The sequence below is a fragment of the Sturnus vulgaris genome, chromosome W, assembly GCF_052056855.1.
Source record: "Sturnus vulgaris isolate bStuVul1 chromosome W, bStuVul1.hap1, whole genome shotgun sequence".
Classification (NCBI taxonomy): Eukaryota; Metazoa; Chordata; class Aves; order Passeriformes; family Sturnidae; genus Sturnus; species Sturnus vulgaris.
In genome coordinates this window covers 26,905,140-26,929,178 of record NC_142282.1, presented here as the reverse complement: position 1 = coordinate 26,929,178, position 24,039 = coordinate 26,905,140, and the positions used below count along the sequence as shown (strand labels likewise).

General features: G+C 43.6%; 1 protein-coding gene across 1 annotated transcript in view; it reads left to right on the top strand.

Annotated features, from left to right (window-relative positions):
- LOC148220053 (zinc finger protein 131-like) overlaps positions 1-22,452 on the top strand; it is a 47,900-nt gene extending 25,448 nt beyond the window's left edge. The window contains exons 6-7 of the mRNA XM_088155522.1: positions 7,708-7,838; positions 18,693-22,452. Of these exons, the coding sequence (XP_088011648.1) occupies positions 7,708-7,838; positions 18,693-19,355 (794 nt within the window). The 3' untranslated portion in view covers positions 19,356-22,452. The remainder of the gene's footprint in view (positions 1-7,707; positions 7,839-18,692) is intronic.
- The last annotated feature ends 1,587 nt before the right edge of the window (positions 22,453-24,039 follow it).

Sequence of the window (24,039 nt, the reverse complement as noted above, 5' to 3'; positions counted from 1 at the left end):
AACAAAGTATAGAGAGAAAAAAAGGGGGATGAGAAAATAGCTGCCAACGAGACAACACGGACGTCCTCATGGGTCAGCCAATAGATGGGTCTTCATCCGTGGGGAGTACTCAGGGGTCTTCTCCAGAGGGTCGTTCTTTTATAGTCCTTTTCCAAAGCGAGTGGCTTCTGGCCAAGAGGTGGGGAGATTTATGGACTATTGTGAGGGTTGCTCCAAGAAACAGGTGTACAGAACCTGCCGCTCCAGCTAGTGCCTGCTCAAGAGCAGTGTACCATGAAGGACAGTGAGCACCTGCAAGCAGTCCCTTGTCAAGCATCCACCTTGGTCAAGCCAGAAAATCATCGTCCAGAGTCAACCTGGGTGGGGGTCCTCAGGGTCTTCTTGCGATGGTCATGAGGCAAAAACGAGGGAAACTTCAGACTGACCCTTACAACATCCAGTGTAGCATGGGTAATCACAGTGTCAAAAGGAGACACGCTTCTGTCCCAACAACTTCTGAGGCAGCTCAAAGCCCCTCATAGGCTTCTAGTATCTCTTTTTCAGTTGGAGTATAGTGAGCTTCTGATCCTCGATAACTCTGGCTCCAAAACTCTAATAGTCTACCTCAGGTTTCTCCTACGGTCCTTTGTCAGAGGCTCTAGGTGAGGCTCTGCTCCCCAGGTGCAGTGTAGAGTATATTTTGCACAGCTGGTCCTGTCCGAACAGACCCAAGAGCTACCGCACGAGCTCTTTCCTGTCTGATGTGCTCAAAAGCCTGTTGTTGCTCATGACCCATGACCCCACTTGAAGTGGTTCTTTCTCTGGATCACTCAATAGAGGACACTCACAAGCTGACTATAACCCAGAATGTGCATTCTCTAGAACCCCACAAGGCCCAGGAAAGGTTGTCTTTCCTTCTTATTAGCTGGTGGAGACATAGTTGCAATTTTGTCAACCACCTCTGTAGGCGCATGGTGGCATCCATCCTGCCATTTTATTCCCAAGAACTGGATCTTCTGTGCAGGTCCCTTTACCTTACTTTGTTTTATGGTAAAACCAGCTTTCAAAAAAATTTGGATTATTTTCTTTCCTTTCTCAAAAACTTCTGCTATATCACCCCACACAATGATATCATCAATATATTGTAGGCGTTCTGGAGCTCCAGCCTGTTCCAGGGCAGTCTGGATCAGGCTATGGCAGATGTTGGGACTGTGTTTCTACCCCTAAGGCTGTCGGTTCCAGGTGTATTGGACAATCCTCCAGGTGAAAGTAAATTGTGGTCTGCACTCTTCCACCAGAGGGACTGAGAAAAATGCATCAGCGATGTCAATTGTGGCAAACCATTTGTCTTCTTTTGACTCCAGCTCATACTGGAGTTCCAACATGTCTGGTACATCAGCACTTATAGGTGGCATGACTTCATTCAGGCCCAGATAATCTACTGTCAGTCTCCATTCCCCATTAAACTTCCACACTGGCCATATGGGGCTGTAGAAGGGTGAGTGGGTTCTGCTGATTACTCCTTTGCTCTCCAGTTGACAAATTAGTTCATGGATAGGAGTTGCAGAGTCTCAGTTTTGTGCGATATTGCTGCCGATGCACTGTCCTGGTAGCAATTGGCACTTGTTGGTCTTCTACCTGCAGCAATCCTACAATTTTGCCATCTGTTCCCTGTTAAGCTCACTTCAGCCTCTATTAAATATAACTCCTGGCATCCCCCTATCACTCCAGAGATCCAGATAGGTTATGCACTCTTCTGCCTTGAGGGCATCAGTGCATCGGTGCCTACTAAAGCTTTATACTTCCAATGGATCCAATGTGCCAGGCCATTGAATCCATAAAGTCCAGTATACACAGTCATCTCTTTCCTCCTCCTGGCCGAAGGCAGGGACCCTCTATTCCTGTTCCTGGTCAGACTATTCACTATCTCAACTTTGTGATGCCAGATCAGAAGTTCCCTCATCAGGGCTGTAGGAAATTGTTTTAGTTCTCTTATATCTGGGAGATTGCTGATTGTCTTCTGGTCTCTCTGCAGCAACTACACTGACAGTCTTCTTGGGTGTCCCCTTCTTAACAGCTCTCTTCCCTCTCAGTTCACGGAGACGGGCTTTCAGCTTAAAGGTGGATTTACCATCCTACTCCCTCATGTCCTCCCCCTGGTCATGCAGAAAGGATCAGAGTTCGTTATGTGGCCTGTTCTTGGGGCTTCCATTCCTTCTGACCGGCATTGGAGAGGGGTTGTCTTGGTTTAATTTAATTTTTCCAAAAAATATCTTGATTTAGGTTCGATTCCTCGGCCAATGCACTAAATAATGTCATGGTTTTGATTTGCCAATTTAAATATACTCATTTTCTGTTGTGAGACAGAACCAGGAGCAGAAGCAAGGCAGGCCTAAAACTTAAGAGGGTATAAAAAGAAATTTATTAACTACACAAAGAGGAAAAAAAACATTTAGAATAAGATTTTTAGACTACTCCTTCTTTCCCTCTTGTAACCTTTTTAACAACAAAACAAACATACAACTACTTCAGTCAGTTTTTAACTCAGTCTTTTTCAGTTCACTTTCAGAGAGAGAAGCCTTCTCTTGTTGAAGCTGTAGGGATTTTTTTTACAAGAAGGAAGAAAACAGTTTTCTTGTGGTTTCATTTTCACGATTTGCATCCGCCCGGGAACCTGCACATCGTGGCACTCCTTCCAACTCCACAGCCTTCCCAGAGCTGTAGATGTGGGCCATGTTTTTTTCATGGGGTATTACTTTTAAGAATGAAATGTTTCACAGCAAAGGTTCTCTTTATCTTTTCTCTCTGTTTATGCTTCATCCTCAGAAAAGTGAGATCCCCTTCTTTCTTCAGAGCAAAAATTCTCAACACAAGTGCTTTTTAGTCAAATTATCTATCAAATGAAACATCTCCAACCCCCCATGTCTTTCTCCATGGTTTATAGAAATATTCAGTACATCAGTTTATTCTTACAATCTTACAAAAAAAACCATTTTAGCCATTTTCACAGTATTTCTTTATTCTCCTTCCATCTAAAAAAACCCTTAGCTCTTGCTTTACTAACTTCAGAGTATTTCCTTTTTCCCTTTCACTCCAGGAAAGATTAAAAAGTCTGCAAGTCTTATTTGAACATTAAAAAAGTTAAGATTTTGAACAAAAAAAAAACCCAAAAAACAAAAAACCAAGACTACAATGCTGAAGCTTTGCCAGAATCTCCAAAACCGTCCACGCTGAAAAAAAGAAAGAGAAAAAAAAGCGGCTGGGATTTTAAATCAGCCTGAGTCTCCCTGGCCACTGTCCATGGCCACCCCCTCCTCTCTGCCAAGTCATGCCAGTCCCCAGACAGAAGGGCCTGGCCCTGCCCCCCTGCTGGGCCCACAGGCCTGCAGTGGGACCAGCCTGGAGCCCTGTTACCTGCACTGCTGCTGGAAAAACAAAGAAACTAATTTCCGGATTACTTCTTTTAAAATGTGTCTTCATGGAGCAAACAAACTTTCTCCAATTGGCTATTGAAGCTGTCCCAACCCACCACAGAGAAAGCCCCCTTAAAGAAAACTTCTAAGTTTTTTCTTCCCATGTCAAACCAACACAGGGGTGATCTCTTGGGCTGCCCCTAAAATTTGGGGTACTGGCTCATAGGCATGAGGGAGCACTCAGTTTCTTCTACTTTTCGGAGCCAGGAGGATGCCATCTCTACAGTTGGTGTATCCATTTGCAGATAATACAGTGCTACCAAACTGCTAGAATATGATGCAGGGGCACCTTGAACCACCTTCCTCCACATGGCGAGTGTACAAGGGACATCCTCTGGATCTTTAGAGACACTGTCATTCTTTAGATCACTACAGAAGCCTTCCAGCACTGCTAGTTCTCTCAAGCACTGGATACCTTCATCTGCAGTGGTCCACTTCCCTGGGGATTACACAAGATCTTCCTTAAATGGATATCTTGACCTCATGCTTGAGAGAAGCCATTTGCAGATGCTGCAAATGGCTCCTTCCTTTCCAATTCCTCTTTCAATTTCCCATGGGCAAAAGGACAGGGGCAGCCGTGGCAGCTTCTCCTTCCCGGCTCCCCACCTGAAGAAAGGTATTAAATAGCACCAATGCTGTAGCAGCCGCCACTGTCCACATGGTGGCAGCGGGGCCGCATGGCCGACAGCAAAAGCGCGGCGGGCAACTCCCCAATGCAGAGCCTGGACAAAATCAACTTCTTGGTGCTGCGGGACCCTGCAGGAATCTTTGAATTAGTGAAACTTATTGGCAATGGTACCCACAAGCAGCAATTTTTCTTCTAGTCACAGAAGAGGAAGAAGTGAGGACATGTGAGGAAAAAATATGGCGGCACCAAGGTCAGTGGAAAAGGAAGAGGGAGAGGAGGTGGTCCAAGTGTCGGAGCTGAAATTCCTCTACAAGCTGTAGTGAGGACTATGGTGAAACAAACTGTCCCCCTGTAATGCATGAAGTCCATGGGAGATGCAGAATCCACTCGCAGCCCATGAGAAAAGTGCTCACGCTGTAGCGGGTGGATACTAGTAAAAGCTGTGATCTAGTGGGAGACCTGAATAGAGAGAGAGGGCCCCTGCTTCCAGAGATAGAGAGAAAAGACCCTTGCTTCCAAACTAGAGCAGCCTAGACTTAAAAGACTGCACCCCTTGGAAAAGTGACCCACACCACAAGTTTTGGGAAGATTGGCCACAGGAGGGACCCCACAGCATAGCAGAGAAAAGACTCCTCTCCCTGAGCAAACAGAAAAAGATTTCAGATGACAAACTGACCAAGACCCGCGTGCCCTGTCTCCCTGCGGTATTGGTGGAAAAGAGAGAAGGAGTAGGGGAAAAAAGTGTTTTAAAGGCTTGTTTTACATCTCATTATCCTCCTCTGACTCTGTTAATAATAAACTTACTTTTTACCTTTAAATTTGAACCTCTTTTACCCTTAGAGTGTTTTCCTCCCAGTCCTTAACTCATGAACCCTTCATTAATTTTTTTCCCTTTGCCCAACTGTAGCAAAAAAAGGTAAGTGAATGACTTTTGTGGGTACCTGGCATTTGGCCAGTGTCAAACCACAACCGTCCAACCACTTTCTTACCCATCTAAGAGTCTACCCATTGAATCTATCTCCAATTTGGAGAGAAGGATGTTGTGGGGCTCCATGTCAAAGGTTTTACAGAAGTCCAGAGAAAAAGACATCTGTAGCCCTTCCCTTGTCCACTGATGGAGTCACTCCATCAGAGGAGGCTACTGGGTTTGTCAGGCAGGACTTGCCCTTGTTGAAGCCATGCTCGCTATCCTGAATTACCTCCCTGCCCTCCACGTGCCTTTGCAGAGCTTCCCGGAGGATCTGTTCCATGATCTTCCCAGGCAGAGGGGTGAAGCTGACAGGGCGGTGGTTCCCAAGGTCCTCCTTTCTACCCTTTCTAAGGATGGGGACAATGTTTCTCTTTTTCCAGTCACCTGGGACTTCACCTGACCCATGGCTTTTCAAATATCATGGAGAGTTGCTTGGCAACTACATCAGCCAATTCCCTCAGGACTCTGGGATGCATTTTATCAGGTCACATGGACATATGTGCATTCAGGCTCCTCAGTGTCAAGACATTTATGGGTTTAGGTCTTCAAAGAGGCAAGAGCAGTTGTTGGTTGCTGTAAAATTGTTTATTGCAGAAGCACATCAGTCTCAAGTGCAAGAGGCTGAAATGTTAATGTTAATCCTTATGCATATAGCTCTATCTAGTCACACAAATAGTTCTATCTGTTCTATCTCAAAAATATAAGCAATATTCTTACTATGTTTTCATTATGTCTGGGGCTAAGTTTCTGAACTTTCACTGAGACCTAAACTTTGCACTAGATTCTAAGGCTTTTTACTCTTTTAAGGCACTTAAAGCATATTCTTACTTAAAACTAAGATTTATACTTCTACTTCATATCTATGTGACTTAATAATATTTCTACTTACTTAAAACCAAAGCTTACACCTGTTTCATGTCTGTGGCTTAATATATTTTAATTTCTCTAAAAGCTTTAATTCAATCCCTGCATTCTAATGTCTCTCTGAGGGACTCAGAGGGGCTTCTTTTTTACACACTCCAACACCTCAAGTGGTTATGAGCCTGATCAGAGTGGGAGAGACTTTGCTCCCCCAGTCCCCATCCTGTTGTCCATCCATTTGATAGATGTGGGAAGAGAGGTTGGCATTGAAGACTGAGTCAAAAAAGTTGAGTACCTCAGCCTTCTCTTTGTCCACTGTTACCAGTTTTCCAGCACTATTTATCAGGGGGGTAACACCTTATTTGACCTTCCTTTTCTAGCTGACAGACCTGTAGAAGCCCTTCCTGTTATTCTTTGTGTCCCTTGCCAGGTTCAGTTCAAGCTTCACCTTGGCCTTCCTCACCCTATCTCTACACAACCAAACTCCATCTCTATACTCTTCCCAGGATAGCTGTCCTTGTTCCCACCGCCTGTGCATTTCCTTCTTTCCCTTTAGTTTGACCAGCAGTTCCCCACTCAGCCATGCCAGTCTCTTGCCTTCCTTGTCCAGTTTATTACTCCTGGGGATAACCTCCTGGGGTATTCTTTAGGCTCACCAATGTATTTGGTTGCTCGTGCAATGTCTGTGATTTTCGATCTGCGAGACAGGTGGTAGTTCAGCATACTCTGCATTACCTGTACGAAAGTTTCCAAAAATGTAGCCTTTTTTAACCATTAAGGGGAATGTTCCCTCCATTTAATGTTTTTCTGTGGCCTTTGGGTGCATAAGTGAGAATTATAGGCTACTTGTGGATTTCTTTTGAAAAGTTAGATGGTGCTGAATATGTTTATTTCTCAAAATACAGGTTTATTTGCTTTCCATCTCAGTTGTCAATAATTACTACAACCCTGAAAATGTAGGCTTTTAAACTGACTCGAGCTAGAATAGATTCTTATGTTACTCAATGAAATGTCTCAGCCTCTTTTGGAGTTCATTAAATAGTTTGTTTCAATAGTGATGTTGGTATCAGTACCTCCACAGATTAATTATCAGACTTAAAAGAAACACACTGTTACTAATTTTTTGTACTTTAATTTCCTTGAACTTCATTGTATTTGTGCATGATGAAATTAGTAAACAGAGACAGCAGTTGTTCTTTGTTACTATTTGATGATGGTAATAACAGTATACTACTTTGAATTAAAGTTTCTGGGGTTGGTTTGTTTTAATACCAATGCATTGTTACTTCATGGTCATTCTGTGCCAACTTCTTTTTCTGGAGCTTAGTTTCGGCTCTCAAGCATAAGGTGTCATTGTTCTTGAAAATAAAACTTTGTATTATTTAAATACCTCCTTTACTGTGTGACTTTTTGTATGTACTAATGTTGAGTCTTTAACTGTTATCAGGTGAAAAGAGAGAAATAGCTCCTATTTCTTTAATATATTTCATCAGAGTAATAACCTTTCATAAAAACCTGAATATACCTTAAATGACACTGGGAATTATGTTACTTTATCATGTCTGTGGGTTTTGTTTTGTTCAGTTTGTTTTGTTTTTATAAATGAGAGTTATGACTCCACATTAGGTTTTTGCAATTTTATTTACATAAAATTTACATAGAATGTCTTTTTCTTCTGTAGAATAGTCCAGTTGGCCACATCATTATAGCATATTTATCAACCTACACAAAAGGAAGAGTTGACCAAAAACTGGCTGGTTTTATACACTTACAAATCCCTGTGTCTGTCTTAACAGGTGAAAAACCATTTGAATGTCCAAACTGCCATGAGCATTTTGCTAGGAATAGTACACTCAAATGTCACCTGACAGCCTGTCAGTCTGGAGCTGGAGCTAAAAAGGGAAGAAAGAAGCTGTACGAATGTCAGGTGGGTAATAGAAGTAGCAGAGTCTGAGGCTAGACACATCCTTCCTGTGCTGAGGGAGGGAGTGTGAGAGTACTGAGCAGGAAAGGCATAACGAGTAGACTTTTGTCTCCAAGAACTATGTTTAGCAAAATAAATTATAAAGGTTGCATTTAACCATGACATGAAGGTAAATTCTTATATCTAAGTAGTTCCATTTAAAATATGAAATTACTGATATGGAGCTTCATAATAGTTAATCAGTTAGATTCTTGTGAGTAGGTAAGTGTTCATATGCATCTTACTGATCTTTCTGCTTCTTGATGCACAGACCTAGGCCTTTCCTGCTTGTGAGCATGCTTCACTAAAGTCCAAAATACAAAGTACTATTTTATTTCCTAATTTATTATTTTTCTGTTTAATACCAATATACTGACTGTCTGGAAAGTAATTTCAACTTAAGATGACAATCTGTAATGTCTTGTAAGCAAATATAAATGCTGTAGATGGATAGCTAGGGTACTTGGTCACTATGCAACTGACATGTGAAAAGCTGCTCAGAAGAATATTACTTAGCTTTTAAAAGTTGATTCTGAAAAGCTAGAAAATATGAGCTGAGGTTGGTTGTAGCATTTTTATTTGCCATTTTGCTGCCCCAGTTCTGTGACAATCTCAAATAAGGCCCTCACCTTATTCAGTTCACAGCATTGCTGTAGTTTGAGGTTAAATTGGGTCATATAGTAAAGAAAACTGTTGGATATAGGCTTTATTTGTTAGGATAAAAACCCAGTTATCTTATTCACAGAAAGCAGCAAATACTGTAGGAGGTGAATAAGTTCCTCATTTAATCAGAAGTTTCACCAGTGCTGTGGCATTGCTTAGTTGTTATGCTAGACTGAAGTTAATTCTTGGGAGCATGCCTTTGTCTTAAAGATAAGTTTGTTTTGAACATGAGAACTACTATATAACGCAAAATTGTACCTAGTAGCTTCATTGAAAATACTGTTTTGTCTTTGTGACCCTTTGGTTTAATTACTTCACCTTGTAGCTTTCTGTTACGGATAACTGTGAATGTGGGTTAGTGTTTTTTCTGCCTGCAGCAACTACAAGAATTCTTGGATAAATGCTTCTTGATTTTTTTTCTCTTTAGAACTGAATTTGAATAGTGTTCAATAAATAAAATCTTGGCTCACTGAACAAGAAAGAAAAAACAAAATTGCACTTGCTTGGTGAGCACTTTTGGTGCTCTTCAGTGAATGCCTTGAGTACTGAATTAGGCTCCACATGGCAAGAACAGTAATTATGTGCTTGGGCATTACTGATAGTCATTACCTTTATGTATGACTAATTAATTTTGAGTGCTTATCTATAAGGTTAGTATTTTAAGAAGTCTGTGTGCAGGGGTATGAGAGAGACTTCCCCCTAGTTCCAGACTTGCTCAGATCCTAGGAAGAAGCCTCTGTCCCCCTGCATGGACATGAGTAAAAGATAACAAAAGTGGCTCTTTCCCCCCTGGGGAGAATCTGAGGTTTATTTCTTGTGAGCTTCCAGGAGCGAAAGAGGGTGAGGTCAGGGGACATAGGTCTTTTCTAGGGTCTGAAAGGGGGCGGGAGGAAATTTGATCTCAGCCAACTAAGCATGGCCAGATGGGAGAGGAACCAGACCACAGGACATTGCAGGGGTCACGGAATCTACCATTTCCAATATATCTAGTGAGTTACAACATCTCCCCGTTTTTTGTTTAACAAAGTTGAAGGAAGGATATTAGGTTCATCTTGATTCAAATTATGATCTTGCCCACCACTTGCAGTTAGTGGGAGAGTTAGATTGTTTTAGGTTTTTCATCTCTATGAGATTGACTACTGAGGTAGAAGGAATGAGACCATTAATAGCCTTGAAAATCAAGTGACGTAGGAGTCCGAATACCATTATTACAAGGACAAGAATAATAAAAATTAACAAAATTGTTTTAACTATAGAAGTCCACCACCCGGTGAGTCCCTAGCCTTTGAACAGTTCATTGAACCAATCTTCAGATTCTTGCTTCACTTGTCCGATCAAGCTGTTCATGCTTTGGAGGGCAGCGTGGATGTTAGGAGCTTTCAAGGTCAGGTTCATGCAGCAAAGTCCTTCAAATTCCTGGCACTCATGTCCATGCAGCAGTAGGAGAAAATGTATAGCAGCACAATTTTGGAGTGTGGCCTGCCTGGTAATTTCCTCATCTTCCAGGAGGGAGCTGATTGCTGTGGATGTTAACTTTGCCAGTTTGACTACCCAACACTCTAGGTGGCCCAATTCGCCTAGAGCTTTGGCTGCTGCAACCCACGGAAGAAACAGGGACACAGCAATTCTTTTTGACTTTGCCCAATGGAAAATTTCAGAATCACAGTTTGGGTCCAAATTGTCAGCACTCCTCTTTTGGATTTTATTACCCGATTTGTTTTTGTGCATCCAATTGTTAATTAAGGATTCGTTGGGTGCCAACAGGGACAACCGCCTGAAGGTGCATGGCCCTCCTAAGAGCTGAGAAGGGATCCCTGCCCATGCCCGATCTCCACAAATCAAGAACAATCCCCTAGGAAGGCTTTTGGGGCTTGAATGAGTTGGGGTGTCAGCTGCAATATGGTTTATAATATTACACCACATTTTGGCAGTGAATTCCTCACGATATTGCATTATGTTGTGGAACTCTTTTAAGCTAGAAGGTTTTGGGACAATCCTAAAATGAATGCAATATTGTGCTGGGTAAGAACCCAACAGCTCTAATTCTTGGGGTTCCTGGGCTGCTTTGGGCAAACTTGGCAGCAACTCCTCTATGGGGTTCTTACTCATTACAGCTTGCTGCCTACAATTTTTGTATGATGAAATGGTGTGTGACTCAGGAAGTTCATTGGGCATCTGTGTTTTAAAGCTGGCTGAATATTCTCCAGCTTTCAATGGGATTCCTACCAGGCAGGTGGACACAGGGTTTGTTGTTGCTGCAGTGGACAGACATATGTTTTCCTGTTGGAATGTCTGTGCCAGGGTCACCCAGATGTTTTGACGTGGCTGAGGGATGATCCATGCAGCTGCCCAACTGTTCAGTGTCAACAGGAAGACAACTTGGATGGGGTTCATCACGGGACTGAGTGGAGGGAAGGTTCTCTAAAAGGAAAGACAAACGTTATAAAACCTGTTAAAAGTCTCTATCTGCCGGAATGTCATCCTCTATGAGGATTTCCTTTCCCTTTTTTTGGAGGCGTCTTCTTTTCGAAGCCACAGCCACTTCCTCCTCGTCCCCCTCAGTTCGAGCAGAATGTTTGGGGACATACGGTTTCACCCACTTTTGGGGAATCCACCGAGGGCCTGAGGGAGTGGATGCGCAAGCATAGCCACGTCCCCAGGTAATGAGCTCGTAGGGACCTTTGGTTTCCCAGGTTTCTGGGAATCTAATCAAGACTGGTGGATGTTGGGATAACTTGAACTGCTTCCCACTGTTAAGTGATGCACCACAGGTGGACTTATATTTTCAAATGAACAATTCAGAAAATTGATAGTAAACATGGCTTTGCAGAGCTTCTGCTGTGGAGACATCCACACTGTTGAACTGCTCTGTTTAGCCAAGACCTGCTTGAGCATCTGATTGGCATGCTCAACCACACCTTGGCCTGTGGGGGAGTAGGAGGTGCCAGTTTTATGTTCCACTCCCAACTGCTGGATGAATTCCAGGAACTCCTTGGCTATATACGCTGGGCCCCTATCAGTTTTGATTTCCCTAGGGATCCTCAACACTGAAAAGGCTTGCACTAGGTGTTGTTTGACGTGCACAGCCCTTTCTTCCTGCGTGGGCAGAGGCATAGACTGCTCCTGAATATGTCTCAATGCTTAGATGAACATATTTGTGGCGGCCAAAACTGGGAATGTGTATGATGTCTGTCTGCCATACCTCATAGCTGCCAAGACCTCGGGGGTTAACCCCCATGCCCATTGATGGCATGGTCTGGAGCTGACAGCTGGGGCAGGTGGCCACAATGGCTGGAGCCTGACTCTGTGGTAGCTGGAACTGATGGATCAGACCTGGCACATTCTGATGATATTACTGGTGGCTCAGCTTTGCCTGTTGGAAGATGTCAGGGAGGCGTGCTTGTTCAGCTGGAGTTGCTTGTTCAGCTGGGGTTGCAAGGGAGTCTGCCTGACGATTCCCTTCTGTGATTTCGCCTGGCAAATTGGTGTGACCTCACATGCATCACATAGAAGGGATGTTCTCTATGGGAAATCAAATAAATTAGTTTTGAAAGCAACCTGAAAAGGTGCTCATTCTTGATGTCCCTGAGCACTGCCTGCTACGCCCTGGACACTACCCCTGCTACATAGGCTGAGTCCGTTACCAAGTTGATTTGCTTTGAGAACTTCTTGAAGGCTCTCACGACTGCTGCCAGTTCGGCTACCTGGGGTGATCCCTCCACAAACTCAACATCAGCTTCCCACTGCTGAGTCTGGGGATTTCTCCAAGTCATCACCGACTTGTGGGAAGCCCTGGATTCATCAGTGAACACTGTGAGAGCTTTGAGTGGTCTCCGACTCCTCACGAGGAATGAGGTGGAATTCCTCATTAAACAGCTTGTGAGACGGGGCATGGACTGATATTTGTCCTCTATAGCTGTCCAGAGACAATTGGAGACTGGCATTGCACTGGAGCAAATGTTCAAACATCTCTTTAGTCAATCTCTCGGGAGAGTTCCTCCCCTCCTCAGAAAGTTTGACTGGGAGGTGAATACATGTGAAGTGATAACCAGCCAGTTCATACAGTCTCGTCCTTGCTTTCCGAATCAGCTGAACTATCAGCTCTGAGAAACAATGGTCCGTGCAGTAATTTCCAAGCCCAGGTACTTCCAAGGTGGCATCCTTTGGACTTTGTCCTCCTGCAATTGAAATCCAGCAGAGGTTAAAACTTTAACCACTAGGTCAAGTGTGTCTTGGAGCAGAGAGTCATCGGGGGCACACACAAGCACACGTCCATGTAGTGTAAGATGATGGCTTCCCTTCTCTGAGCACGCACCAGGGACAACAATGAGGCCACATACCACTGGCAGATAGAGGGACTACACTTCATTGCCTGTGGCAAAAATCTCCAGCGGTAGTGCTTCATTGGAGCTTCTCGATTGATGGTAGGAACTGAGAAGGAAAACCATGGGGCATCTTCTGGGTGTAGGGGAATGTGGAAGAAACAATCCTTGATGTCTAGAACAGCCAATTGCCAATCTCTGGGAAGCATTGTTGGAGAAGGCATCCCAGGTTGGAGTGACCCCATGTCCTCAATCACTTCATTTATTTCCCAGAGATCGTGGAGCAGCCTCCACTTGTCCTTCCCTGGCTTCTTTATTAAAAAGACCAGGAAATTCCAAGGGCTGGTTGTCTCTTATATGTGGCCTTTGGCCAATTGCTCCTCCACAAGCTCTTCAAGTGTCTTGAGCTTCTCTTTACTCATTGACCACTGTGCTACCCACTTTGCGGTGTCATCTAGCCATGCTAATTTATGGGTAGTGTGCTCTACAGTGGCCGCCTCTAAAAATCCCAGGGAGTCTTAGGGATAATCAATTTCACCCCCCACTGGGACATGGTGTCTCTCCCCCATAGTGAACATTTATAGTCTGTAACAAATGGACAGACACTAGCCAATTTTCCATCCGGCCCTTCAATTTGCACGATGCTTTTTGATATTTTTGCCAATTTTACTCCTCCTACACCTTGGATTTTGCCCGCCACAGGTTGTAATTACCAATGTGATGGCCACATCCTCTCGGGTATGATAGTCACATCAGCGCCTGTGTCCAGTACCCCTTCCACATGGAGGTGGTCTGATCCATGGGTTAGGTTGCATGCCAAAGAAGGCTTTTCCTCACCCACCACTTCTGCCCAGTACACTTCAGGTGATTTTCCATCTACTGGGACCTCCACTGGAATGGGAATGGCCTGGGCAAGGATTTGTCCCTCGACCAGGTAATATAGCGTTAGAGGGCAGCATGCCAGGAGAATGAGGCAGGTTATGCTTCCCTTGATGGTCATGGGAGCCAGCTCAATCTCCAGGGGGGTGGGTGTGTGTGTGTGTGTGTGTGTGCGCACGCTCTGTCCCCAATAACAAAATACTCACTGTCCAGTTTCATGTAGTATAACGTCATGTCCTGTGAGCTCTTAGGCAGGTCCACTGTAATGACTGTCCCATCAGCTGACCTGAAATGAAAACCTTTGGTAGTCACAAGCCTAAAATGGCCTCGTGGCTGCCAAACCGTGTTAATTGAACATTTGACATTTTTGTTGTCATGCATCCCCACACCCGGCATTCCATCTTCCCCCTTTTTTTTAAGAGAGATACTTTTGTCAGTGTGCAGCCCACAGTATTTATATCTTTGCGCATGATTGTGTTAATGGTGGGTATGCGCTGTAGTTCTAGTTTTTTTGTTTGTTGGTCTTCTGTTTCTGGTTGTGTGAACAGTCTCTGGCAAAATGTCCTGGCTTCTTGCACTGGAAGCAGATGATCTGCTGCAGCTGCTCTGGTGACATTGGTTGCTTCTTTGCTCCTGGTGTCACAGCTGCCGTGGTCTTTGGGCGTGCCAGTGCTGGTTTTCTCTCGTGTCCACTGAGCAGTTCTGCTTTCCTGGCGCAGGCTTCTATCATCTGTGCTAAGCTAGGTGCTGGCTCGAGGGGAAGGCTAAGGATAACCCTACGGCAGGTTTCATTAGCATTCCTCTGAACCATCTCCTTAATCAATTTGGCTTGTACCACCGGATCACTCACCTGCCTTTCCACTTGCACACGAAGACAATCTACAAACTGTAAGAAATTCTCAGAAGCAAACTGTTTAATGTTAACATAACTACCCTTGGCGTCCACTGTTGGTAATTGATTAAAAGCCTTTTCTGCAACATTGCATATTTTATCCAGGACAGATTTGGATAATATTCTGGTTTGTTTCTCGGGGCAATGCCAATCCCCTTCCCCACATAGGTGTTCATATGCAATTTCATTATCATCAGCATCTTTCGCATCATCAGAACTCTGTAAAAGCACTTTCAAAGATCTTTTCCACAGGCTTTCCCACAGATCATATTCTGAGGGAGTTAACAGGCATCAGAAAAGATCCTTGATGTCATTTGGGACTAGTTTGTTTGAGCTAAAGGTGGCTCTCATGCTTTTAAAAATTTCACTAGCTCTGCCAAATTCTCTCTGTACTTTACAAATTTCCTTTTTATCTTGATAGGACAAAGGCTGATAACTTCTCTTGCCATTTCTCCTACTGAGATAATCCACGGGAGCAGCTGATGGTATATATTCTTCTCCCAGGTTTTGACTTCCAGGGCTGGGCACCCCCTTCCCACCGGGCCCAGGAGGCTGCCCACCCTCCCCCACCACAGGGACACCATCTGTCCCACAGGGGCTGAGGGCTGTGCCCTCCCCATCCCCACGGGCACTGAACCCTGCAGGGATTCCAGCCCCCCTCCCCCCCCCCACTTCTGCAGTAGCTTGGAGGGCAGGCATGTGAAACTGGAGCAGGGGAGGGGTAACCATGGGAACCAGGGTTGCAACACTTGTGGGCAGGGTTGCAGGGTGATGCCATGCAGGGCAGGCTTTTGGAGGAGGGAGGGGGCAAGGGGGCCGAGGGCAGGAATGGGTTATGGGAGGGGAATGGGACCAGAGGGTAAAAGCGATTGTGGGATGATGGAGGAAACACGTGGCTGCCAGCATATGGGACCCCCGCTACACGGTCTACAGTGCCCCGGGGACAAGCCACATGGCCAGTGCCATCTTGGATCTTGCCCCCGGCCCCTTCAGGCTTAGCCACATGGCCGTTGGCCTGAAGGGAAGGGAAGTCACTTCTATAGCTTTCTGAACACTCCTCTGAAGGGAAAACATTTGGGAGGGAAGGGTACAAAGAAGAATGGGTTACAATTTTCAAAAAATCTTCAGAACCGGGATACTGGAGAGGACTCAGGGGCCCAGAGCAGCTACAGCTGTGCTGGGTGCCCTGTGGTTCCTGGGGAGACCTGTGGGTCCTCTCCAGTTCTAGGTTATAGGGTTTTGGGGAAAGGGAAGGTGAATCCGAACTGTTTTGCTGCTGCTGTCTGTTGTTTTCTGTCTGAAGTTAAAGTTTTCGAATTTGTAAGAATATCGGGAGGAATAGAGAGGCTGTTTCATCTCCATTTTCCACTTTTAAAGTTAATAAATCCCCTATTTCATCCCAAAATGAAATTGAATTTCTATCTTGCAATTCAAGGTCTAATTTTTCAACAGCCAACCAGCTTGTAAAACGTGCTAATCTTTTCTTGGAGATTAAAACATCTCCCAAACTTAATATTTCCCTGAGCTGGAAACATAAACTCTTTTGTTGGGCAGACTATTACAAAACGTCATGGGCGCACAGCAATGTGCCACTATATCTACCCCACTGCAGTTAAAACACAGAAAAACGGGTCAGTTGTTAAAAATCTGCCGTATATAGCACAGCTTCCGGGCTCTCCCGCCTAGCAAAAAAGCCACGGAAATGCGCTCGCCAGCACTTTGCCTGCGCGCCGCCTGCCCATGCCTGCACGCTGCCGCTGTGTTGGCTGCCCAACCTCCCGCCACACTGCCGCACCCTTGTTGTGAGCAGCACCGAGCTGGCCAAATGCTGCCACGTGCACCTGCTAAGCAGTGCTGGGCTGTCCACGCCGGCACGTCCACTTGCACGTTGCGGAGGTAGCCGCACGTGTCCCATCCTGTGGTATGCCCAGGGAACCCTTCCCCCACCGCCAGAAAGGAATCTCACCTCCCTCCTGTGGGACATGGACGTCTGTGAAACTGCAGAGGGTCCATGTCATAGAAACCGACTCGCCTGGCACAAGGCGAGCTGCCGATTTCGTCCTTAAAGTCTCAGAACTGCACAAAATGTAGCTCAAAGAAATTTAAGGCAGTTGAACAGCTCAAAGGCTTATTGAATCCCAAAAATGAGAGTCACAGCCGGTCGTGGAGTTCTCTAACATCCGTAGAGCTCACTCGCATTGAGCGTCAACTGCAGGGGTATGAGAGAGACTTCCCCCTAGTTCCAGACTTGCTCAGATCCTAGGAAGAAGCCCCTGTCCCCCTGCATGGACATGAGTGAAAGATAACAAAAGAGGCTTTTTTCCCCCCTGGGGAAAATCTGAGGTTTATTTCTTGTGAGCTTTCAGGAGCAAAAGAGGGCAAGGTCAGGGGACATAGGTCTTTTCTAGGGTCTGAAAGGGAGCAGGAGGAAATTTGATCTCAGCCAACTAAGCATGGCCAGAGGGGAGAGGGACCAGACCACAGGACATTACAGGGGTCACAAAACCTACCATTTTCAATACATATAGTGAGTTACAACACTGTGTGTGTAACTTCTTTCTAAAGCACAAGCCTAGGGGACACATATGCAAAAAGCATGCTACTAGCATCACAAATGTGGTTTTAAGATTTCAACAGCAAAATGGGGATATTCAGCTCTATTACACAGACCTGTTCCTTGAGTTAATCCCTTATTTCCAGCTGCTTCCTCCTCACACAGGGCACCAATTGAAGGTGGACTCATGACTGATGCAAGCATCAGTTGCTTATTATCTTAAAAACTTTCATACTTACTCCCTGTGAACTCCCACAGGTAGCATCACACAGCCTTCTACCTCCTTCCTTCTGCATGACTGGCTAACTCCTTCCTGTCCTTTGCATGACCACCTAACCCCATCTGTCCCTCACGTGACTGCCTAACTCTTCTTCTTCTTCACAGCATGGCTAACAAACTCCAACTGACTCTTAACTAGCTAACCCACTCTTTTATAAAAGCCATCCTCATTGGACATAGCTGTGACCTATTAAGGGCAAGGCTGTTCCCACTCTTTGGTAATTAGCACAGCTGCAATTTATCAGGGGTGAGATTGCCTTCAGCACTATCTCTATTCTCTTACAATCCATCCTCTCACAATCCCTGTCAGATACTCCATCATCCTTTTTTGCTGTTGCTCTACATCGAGGAGATGGAACATTCTGTTTCAAAATTATTTGCCAACAGTGAAGGGGTTCCGACAGTGAAATGCTCGTTCTTTGCTTTTTTCTGAAGCCAAGAGTACTTGTATGGACAAAATCCTCTGACCCTGTTTATTTACTCCAAGCCTGATTCTACCCCACTCTTCTCTCTCTACCGTGGCACTTCATTCATTTCTGCAGTCTTTGTGTATTGTTTTCAAGCTACTTACCTCACTGCCAGAAGAAGGGAAGGAAGTGTGGTCATGTGCTTTATGAAAATAGTATGTCTGCAATCAAAGCAGTACTTTTAGCTGGAAGAGACCTAAAAAGATGAAGTTTTAAGAGATTTATATCTGTTACAATTACTCAAATATTTTTTTTTAAATGGCAAAATGTGAGAGTTTAGTCTATCCAGGTAAATCTTACAATGCCATGAACAAATTAAAACTGATAAGTAAAAGTAAGCTATTAGTACTGCATCTAGAACCTCAGTAAAAGGACAGTTTGAATTGCACTTTGATCATATGGTATTGCATAAATAGATTTCCACTCAAAATTCTAGCATCAGACATTTATTGGGGTGTGAATCTGTATGTGAATTTCATATAAAGTTAAAATAAGAAAGCTTTTACATGCTGTACTGGCTCCTTAATGTTATAGGTATCCTCTATGCACAACTCAAAATGGCATACTGTATTTTAAAAATAAATAAATGCCAGGTCTTCTGTTCATTTGAAGCTGACTTCTCAGCTTTTACCTCTAATATACATGGCGGGGTTTTTTAATCCAAGTAGCAAGAAGCTATACTATGTGAAGCCATGATCTGAAATAAGCACTATACTTTGTTATATTTCTGTTGGCACTGTTTAACGCTATCTTTTGTTTCAGGTTTGTAACAGCGTGTTTAACAGCTGGGATCAATTTAAAAATCATTTGGTAATACACACTGGTGACAAACCCAACCACTGTACCTTATGTGATTTGTGGTTTATGCAAGGCAGTGAGCTGAGAAGACATCTCAAAGACATGCACAGTATTTCAGAACGAATTGTGACAGAAGAGAGTCTTCCAGTGGAAGCTATGGAAGCTGAACCAGTAACATCAATGACTATAATAGAACAAGTGGAGCAAGTCCATGTCCTACCAGTAATTCAGGTACAAGTGGATCCTGCACAGGTAACTGTGGAACAGATGCACCAGGATTTCATACAGGACAATCAAGTGAAAGGCTCACAGATGGAGGAACTGCAAGAACAGGTGCAAATTAGTTATTTAGAAGTTGAACACATTCAGACTGAACAAGGTGCTGAAGTTCATGTGGAACAATTACATGTTGGGCATGTAAATCGAATACAGATGGAAGAAGTACAGGCAGAACTTATAGATGAAACAGACTTTGAACAACTAGAATATGAAAGTGTTGATCAAGGAGAAGCAGAAGAAAATGAAATTAGTCAAGTAGATGATGCAGATATGGAAGATCATGAACAGGCTGAAGACTTAAAAACTCAACAATTAGTGGACATACAGGATAAAAAGGTGGATAACTAGGACAAATAACCAAACTGTGAAGCTTTAAGAATGAAATACCCAATTATTTTTGCTAGCTTTTACATTGGTTTTTGAAACAGTGGTCAGTGTTCACCTTTCCAATATGCTGTCTTTAGGAAGCTGGACAAGTGGACCAAAGTTAGTTTTCTTCATGTACAACAACCTCTCATAACTTCACCATTCATGTAATGCTGTGGAACAGAAACCACCACAGCTTTGTCAGGATTTTAATAATGAATAGTTTGTATCATTTACATCATCCCTGGGTATATGTAAGAGTAACTTTGCCTCTTTTCCTCTTGCTATAGAAGCAAACTCTTGGTGTAGGTTTGCAGGGTGTCTGTGGCAGAAGAATCAGTAAAATCTGGTGGGTTCTAATGTAAATGGATAATCAGGTACCTGTGAATTTTCTGGGCAGACTGCTGTTTCCTAACAGCAGTCCCTAACTTTCAGGCTGGGGAAAAATCATTGTTGCTGGAGGTCTCAGAGCACAAAAATATTGTGCCTTTTTGACAGGGGTGAAATTTCCACAAAGCTCCTAGAGAGAGCGTTCAACCTAGTTCAATAAAAGGCAATGTGGATAATGTTATAGTGCTTTTTATTTTTGCTTAAAATTGTCAGCTAGCGATTTGGGTTTTTTTTCATTAAATTTAGGAGGAGATGAGGGAGGAAACAGATTCCATGTGGAGGCAGCAGGACACTCTAAAAGGGATACTTTAAATTAGGAAAAGCTCAGTAGAATCTGTGATAAACATGAGCTGGAAGAAAGCTATCAGCAGGCTCTTCTTTTATAAATTGTCATTTTTGAAAAGGAATATTTTAAAACATATAGAGAAGGCTTGTCTATATGGTATCAGGTTCCTAACTTTTTAAAGTGAAATTCTGACACTTGACAAAAAGAGGTTGTGCTAAAAGTAAAAGCCGTAGGTATGAGTGGTAAAATCTGAATTGAAAAATAGGAGTGTAAATATTTTAATCAGTATTAGACGACAAAACAACAGCATCCGTGAAATATTGCATTTGCTTAATCCAATGAATTTGGAACAACTGAGTGACTGTCAATTACAGTGCCAGATCCCAGTGGCAAGAATTAATATAATTTTAATAACTTTATAGTAATGACCTATTAATCTAAAGTTTGTTTAGAAAATACTTGTCTGGCTCTATGTTTAAGGATGCTAAGAACTTACAATTCTCAATTATTGCCTTGAGATTAGAGGTGCCTTCTGAAAAACTTTGTTTTCAAAGCCCTAAGTAAAGGGAGAAATTTTTGCAAGGATGTTCCCAAATGCTCTTGGTATTCCTGTAGATCTTGCTTAAAATCAGGATTTTCTATTCAGTCTTCTCCAAATACAAAATTATTTCTTGAGATTTGTGCTTTTATTTAGTATCATTCAAAATGATTCTTGTGTTTCATCGTAGCTAGCCTTGGAGAAACTGTTGCAAAACAAACATGAATCTCAATTAAAATTTCAAACAATTTAATTAACGTAACTTACATTTTTTTGTGATGTTTTGTATTTTCTGAGATGCAAATAATATGGGATGAGATTATGTGCAGAGGAAAGAATGTGGCCTGATATTAATCATGAAAGTAAAAGAGCTATTGGATTTATACCTGGCTTCTGATAAGAAGCCTGTCTTTTGATAACATGGAGGGAGTGTAACTTACTTAGCTGCATAACTAAATTTTTAGGCATTTATGCATATAGACACCAGATCTGTATCAGTGGAATTAAAGGAACAATCTGGTTGTGTCTAATTAATGAAACTAACAGGCAATTTAAGTCCAATGTAAATTGAGCAGTTAGGTGATACTGATAGCAGGTCTATAATTTCATAAGCACAGTTGGGCTATTTTTTTTCTGTTTGATCTCCTCTTTTTAACAACAGCTTGCAAATTTGGTAGGAGAGAAATGATGCTTTGTTGTTGTGCCCAGTGCTGCCTCTACAGACTTCTATTGAGCCTGAATGGGAATGCAGTGGGGGCATGACCAATCCTCTCCTCACCCTGAGAGACAGGGTGAAAGGCTCTCCTGAAGTAATAACTCCACTCTAAAGTGTTTCCCTTTGCAACTCCCTCTTCCCTAGAATTTCCTTCCCAAATTGCTTCTACCAGTGGAGTCCCCCATGCCTCCTTACTACAACAGCAACTGCAACTGTGGGAGGGATGATTGACTTGGAGAGTCAAGTTCTGGTTGCCCTCTGTAACAGCCACCTTGCCATCCTCTTTCTGCCACAAATGTCTGTATAGACATACAGACCTCTCCAAACTATATACCTATGCACCATTGGAGAAGTTCTTCCCTTTAAATAAGTATATACTGCTGGTCCCCAGAGTGCCCTGTGTTATGCTGGTACTGGTCTGTAGCTTGCAATGAGGCAGCATGCAGCTGCACTTGTTGCCTGATGCCTGCAGGGGGCCATGTCACATGAGGTGAATGCTTGAATTTATGCTGAATTAAACTAATTGGCTAAAGCGCTGGGGTCTAGGCAGTGAGAAATGGAAAAGTTGGAATGAACAAAAACCTGTGAGGTGTATCTGGATACAAAATAAAAAGTGAACATTAAATCGAGACTTGTGGATTTATATACAATATTCATGAGAGGCCACAAGCTACTTCTGAAACAAGGGCAGGGAGAGGAAAGGGAGTTGATCTATAGTTTGAGATCTGCTAAGTTATTCACACAATATAAGAAAGTATTAGCTGCTTTTTTGGAAAACAGTTGCAAAAGCATGTTTCATCTGCAGGCTTATGAGGATGGAATTGGATGTCAGTCCTGCGTGAGATGGTCACTAGAGGAGGATCATGCAGCTTCTGCTGTTTCATGGTCGCAGTGGAATTTTTAATTAGCTAATGGTGCAGAATATGGTAGTATCTTAGACAAATTCTGTAACTCAGTATTATTTCAAATGAGGAAACATTTAAATAGGCATTTTATTTGGTTGCTTACTTTTAAGGACTGAAGTATCTGTCCTATAAGGACTATTGTGAAAATGTAACATGCAGTTAGAATTTTTTTTTTGTTATTTCTAACAACTTCCTTCTTAAGCTGTAGTGTTTGCTTCTAGAAAATAAATTTAAGATTAAAACAACCTGTTTACAATGAAAATACAAATAATTTGTTGCTTGTTAAACACTTGGCAGGTACAACAGAAGCTGGAGCTCACTAGCTCAGATCTTGTAAAGCTTCAGCCATGGCTGAACCTAACTGTGGGAGCATGCTTGTGTTTGCATCCTGGCCACAGCTTTGCATGCAGTGTGAGTAATGCTCTCACAGCTCCTTCATACTTTTTCCCTAACTGGAACCTTGACATCTATAGATGTCTCTGCTGGGACTTGTCTTTCCAATTCCTTTGAGAGCTTGGTGGCCTGTTGAGGAAATAATTTGTACCATTAAAAGATCTGAAACTAGAAAGGGGGGTTCAGCATGTAGATCCTAGAGTGAGGGTCTCTGACATGGGGGTACAAGGACCCAGAGGGTGTAAGTGGTGTGCAGGGGGCTGTGCCTGACAGGTGATAGCCAGTTGTGGGATTGCAGCCCAGCTGTCCAAGGTTTTGTAACAAAGATGGCTGCAGTGGCTGGCTAGCCTGGACTGCAAACCCTCTCAGCCAGGGTGTTGGGAGTTGGGCAAGTGGGGGATGTGGTGAGGCAGGGAGGTCCATCCCCATCTCATGAGGAGAAGAGTGATGGCCAGTGATTGGCAGGGGCTGCAGCGGTGCTGAGGCACACAATCACAGGCAGGCCTTCTCTGCCCAGAGTTAGCCTGCTGAAAGGTTGAAAGGAGCAGTGAGGCACTGCAAAGCTGAGGCTGGAGGCAATGGGGAGGGAGCGAGTTTTCAGGTACAGCAGTGGAACCATGGCACCAGCGGTGGCCGGCTATGTTCCCTGCTCGGGTGGAGATCTGGCCCCTGCACTGCCTCAGCCAAGCGTCCCAGGCTGGTTCTGGTCAGATTCTGCCAATTGATTTTTGTGGGAAAAGGAGGCTGAGCCACTGCACATTGCCAGCTTGCTGTGAACATGCATGAACTCCCCACACCCGTATGTGCTATTTTGTAATTCTGGTGCTCTTCCAGCACAACTGGGTCTTAAAGCTTTAGCCAAGGTGTTATGGGTTGACCCTGGCTGAACAGGTGCCCACCAAGCCACTATATCACTCCACTCCTCAAGTGGACATGGGAGAGAAAATATAATGAAAGACTGTGGTGGATTTAGTGCTGGCCAAATCACCAGTGCACCCACTAGAATTATTTACTCATTTCCTGCTGTGAGATAGGATTAGGAGAAGAGCAAAGCAGGCTCAAACTTTTAAGGGTATAAAGAAAAACTTTATTAACAGATACTAAAAGAAAAAAATAATAAGAATCAGAATAAAACCTTCAGAACACTTCTCCTCCCCCCTACACCCTCTTTTCTTTCCCACTGACAATGTACAGAGACAAATCAGTCAGTTTGCCATCTCTAAAATAGTCTTTCTCCAGTTCACTTAGGGAGCGGATTCTTTCTTCAATCTATGGAGACTTCTCCACAAGAAAACAGTTTTCTCGTGGCTTTTAATTTTCATTAATAGAAGCCACCTGGAAATCTGCAATCGTGAAGTTCCTCCCATTTTTACAGCCTTCCCACAGCTGTGTTTATGGGCCATGTCAATCAAAGCTATGGGGTACTATTTTAAGGATGA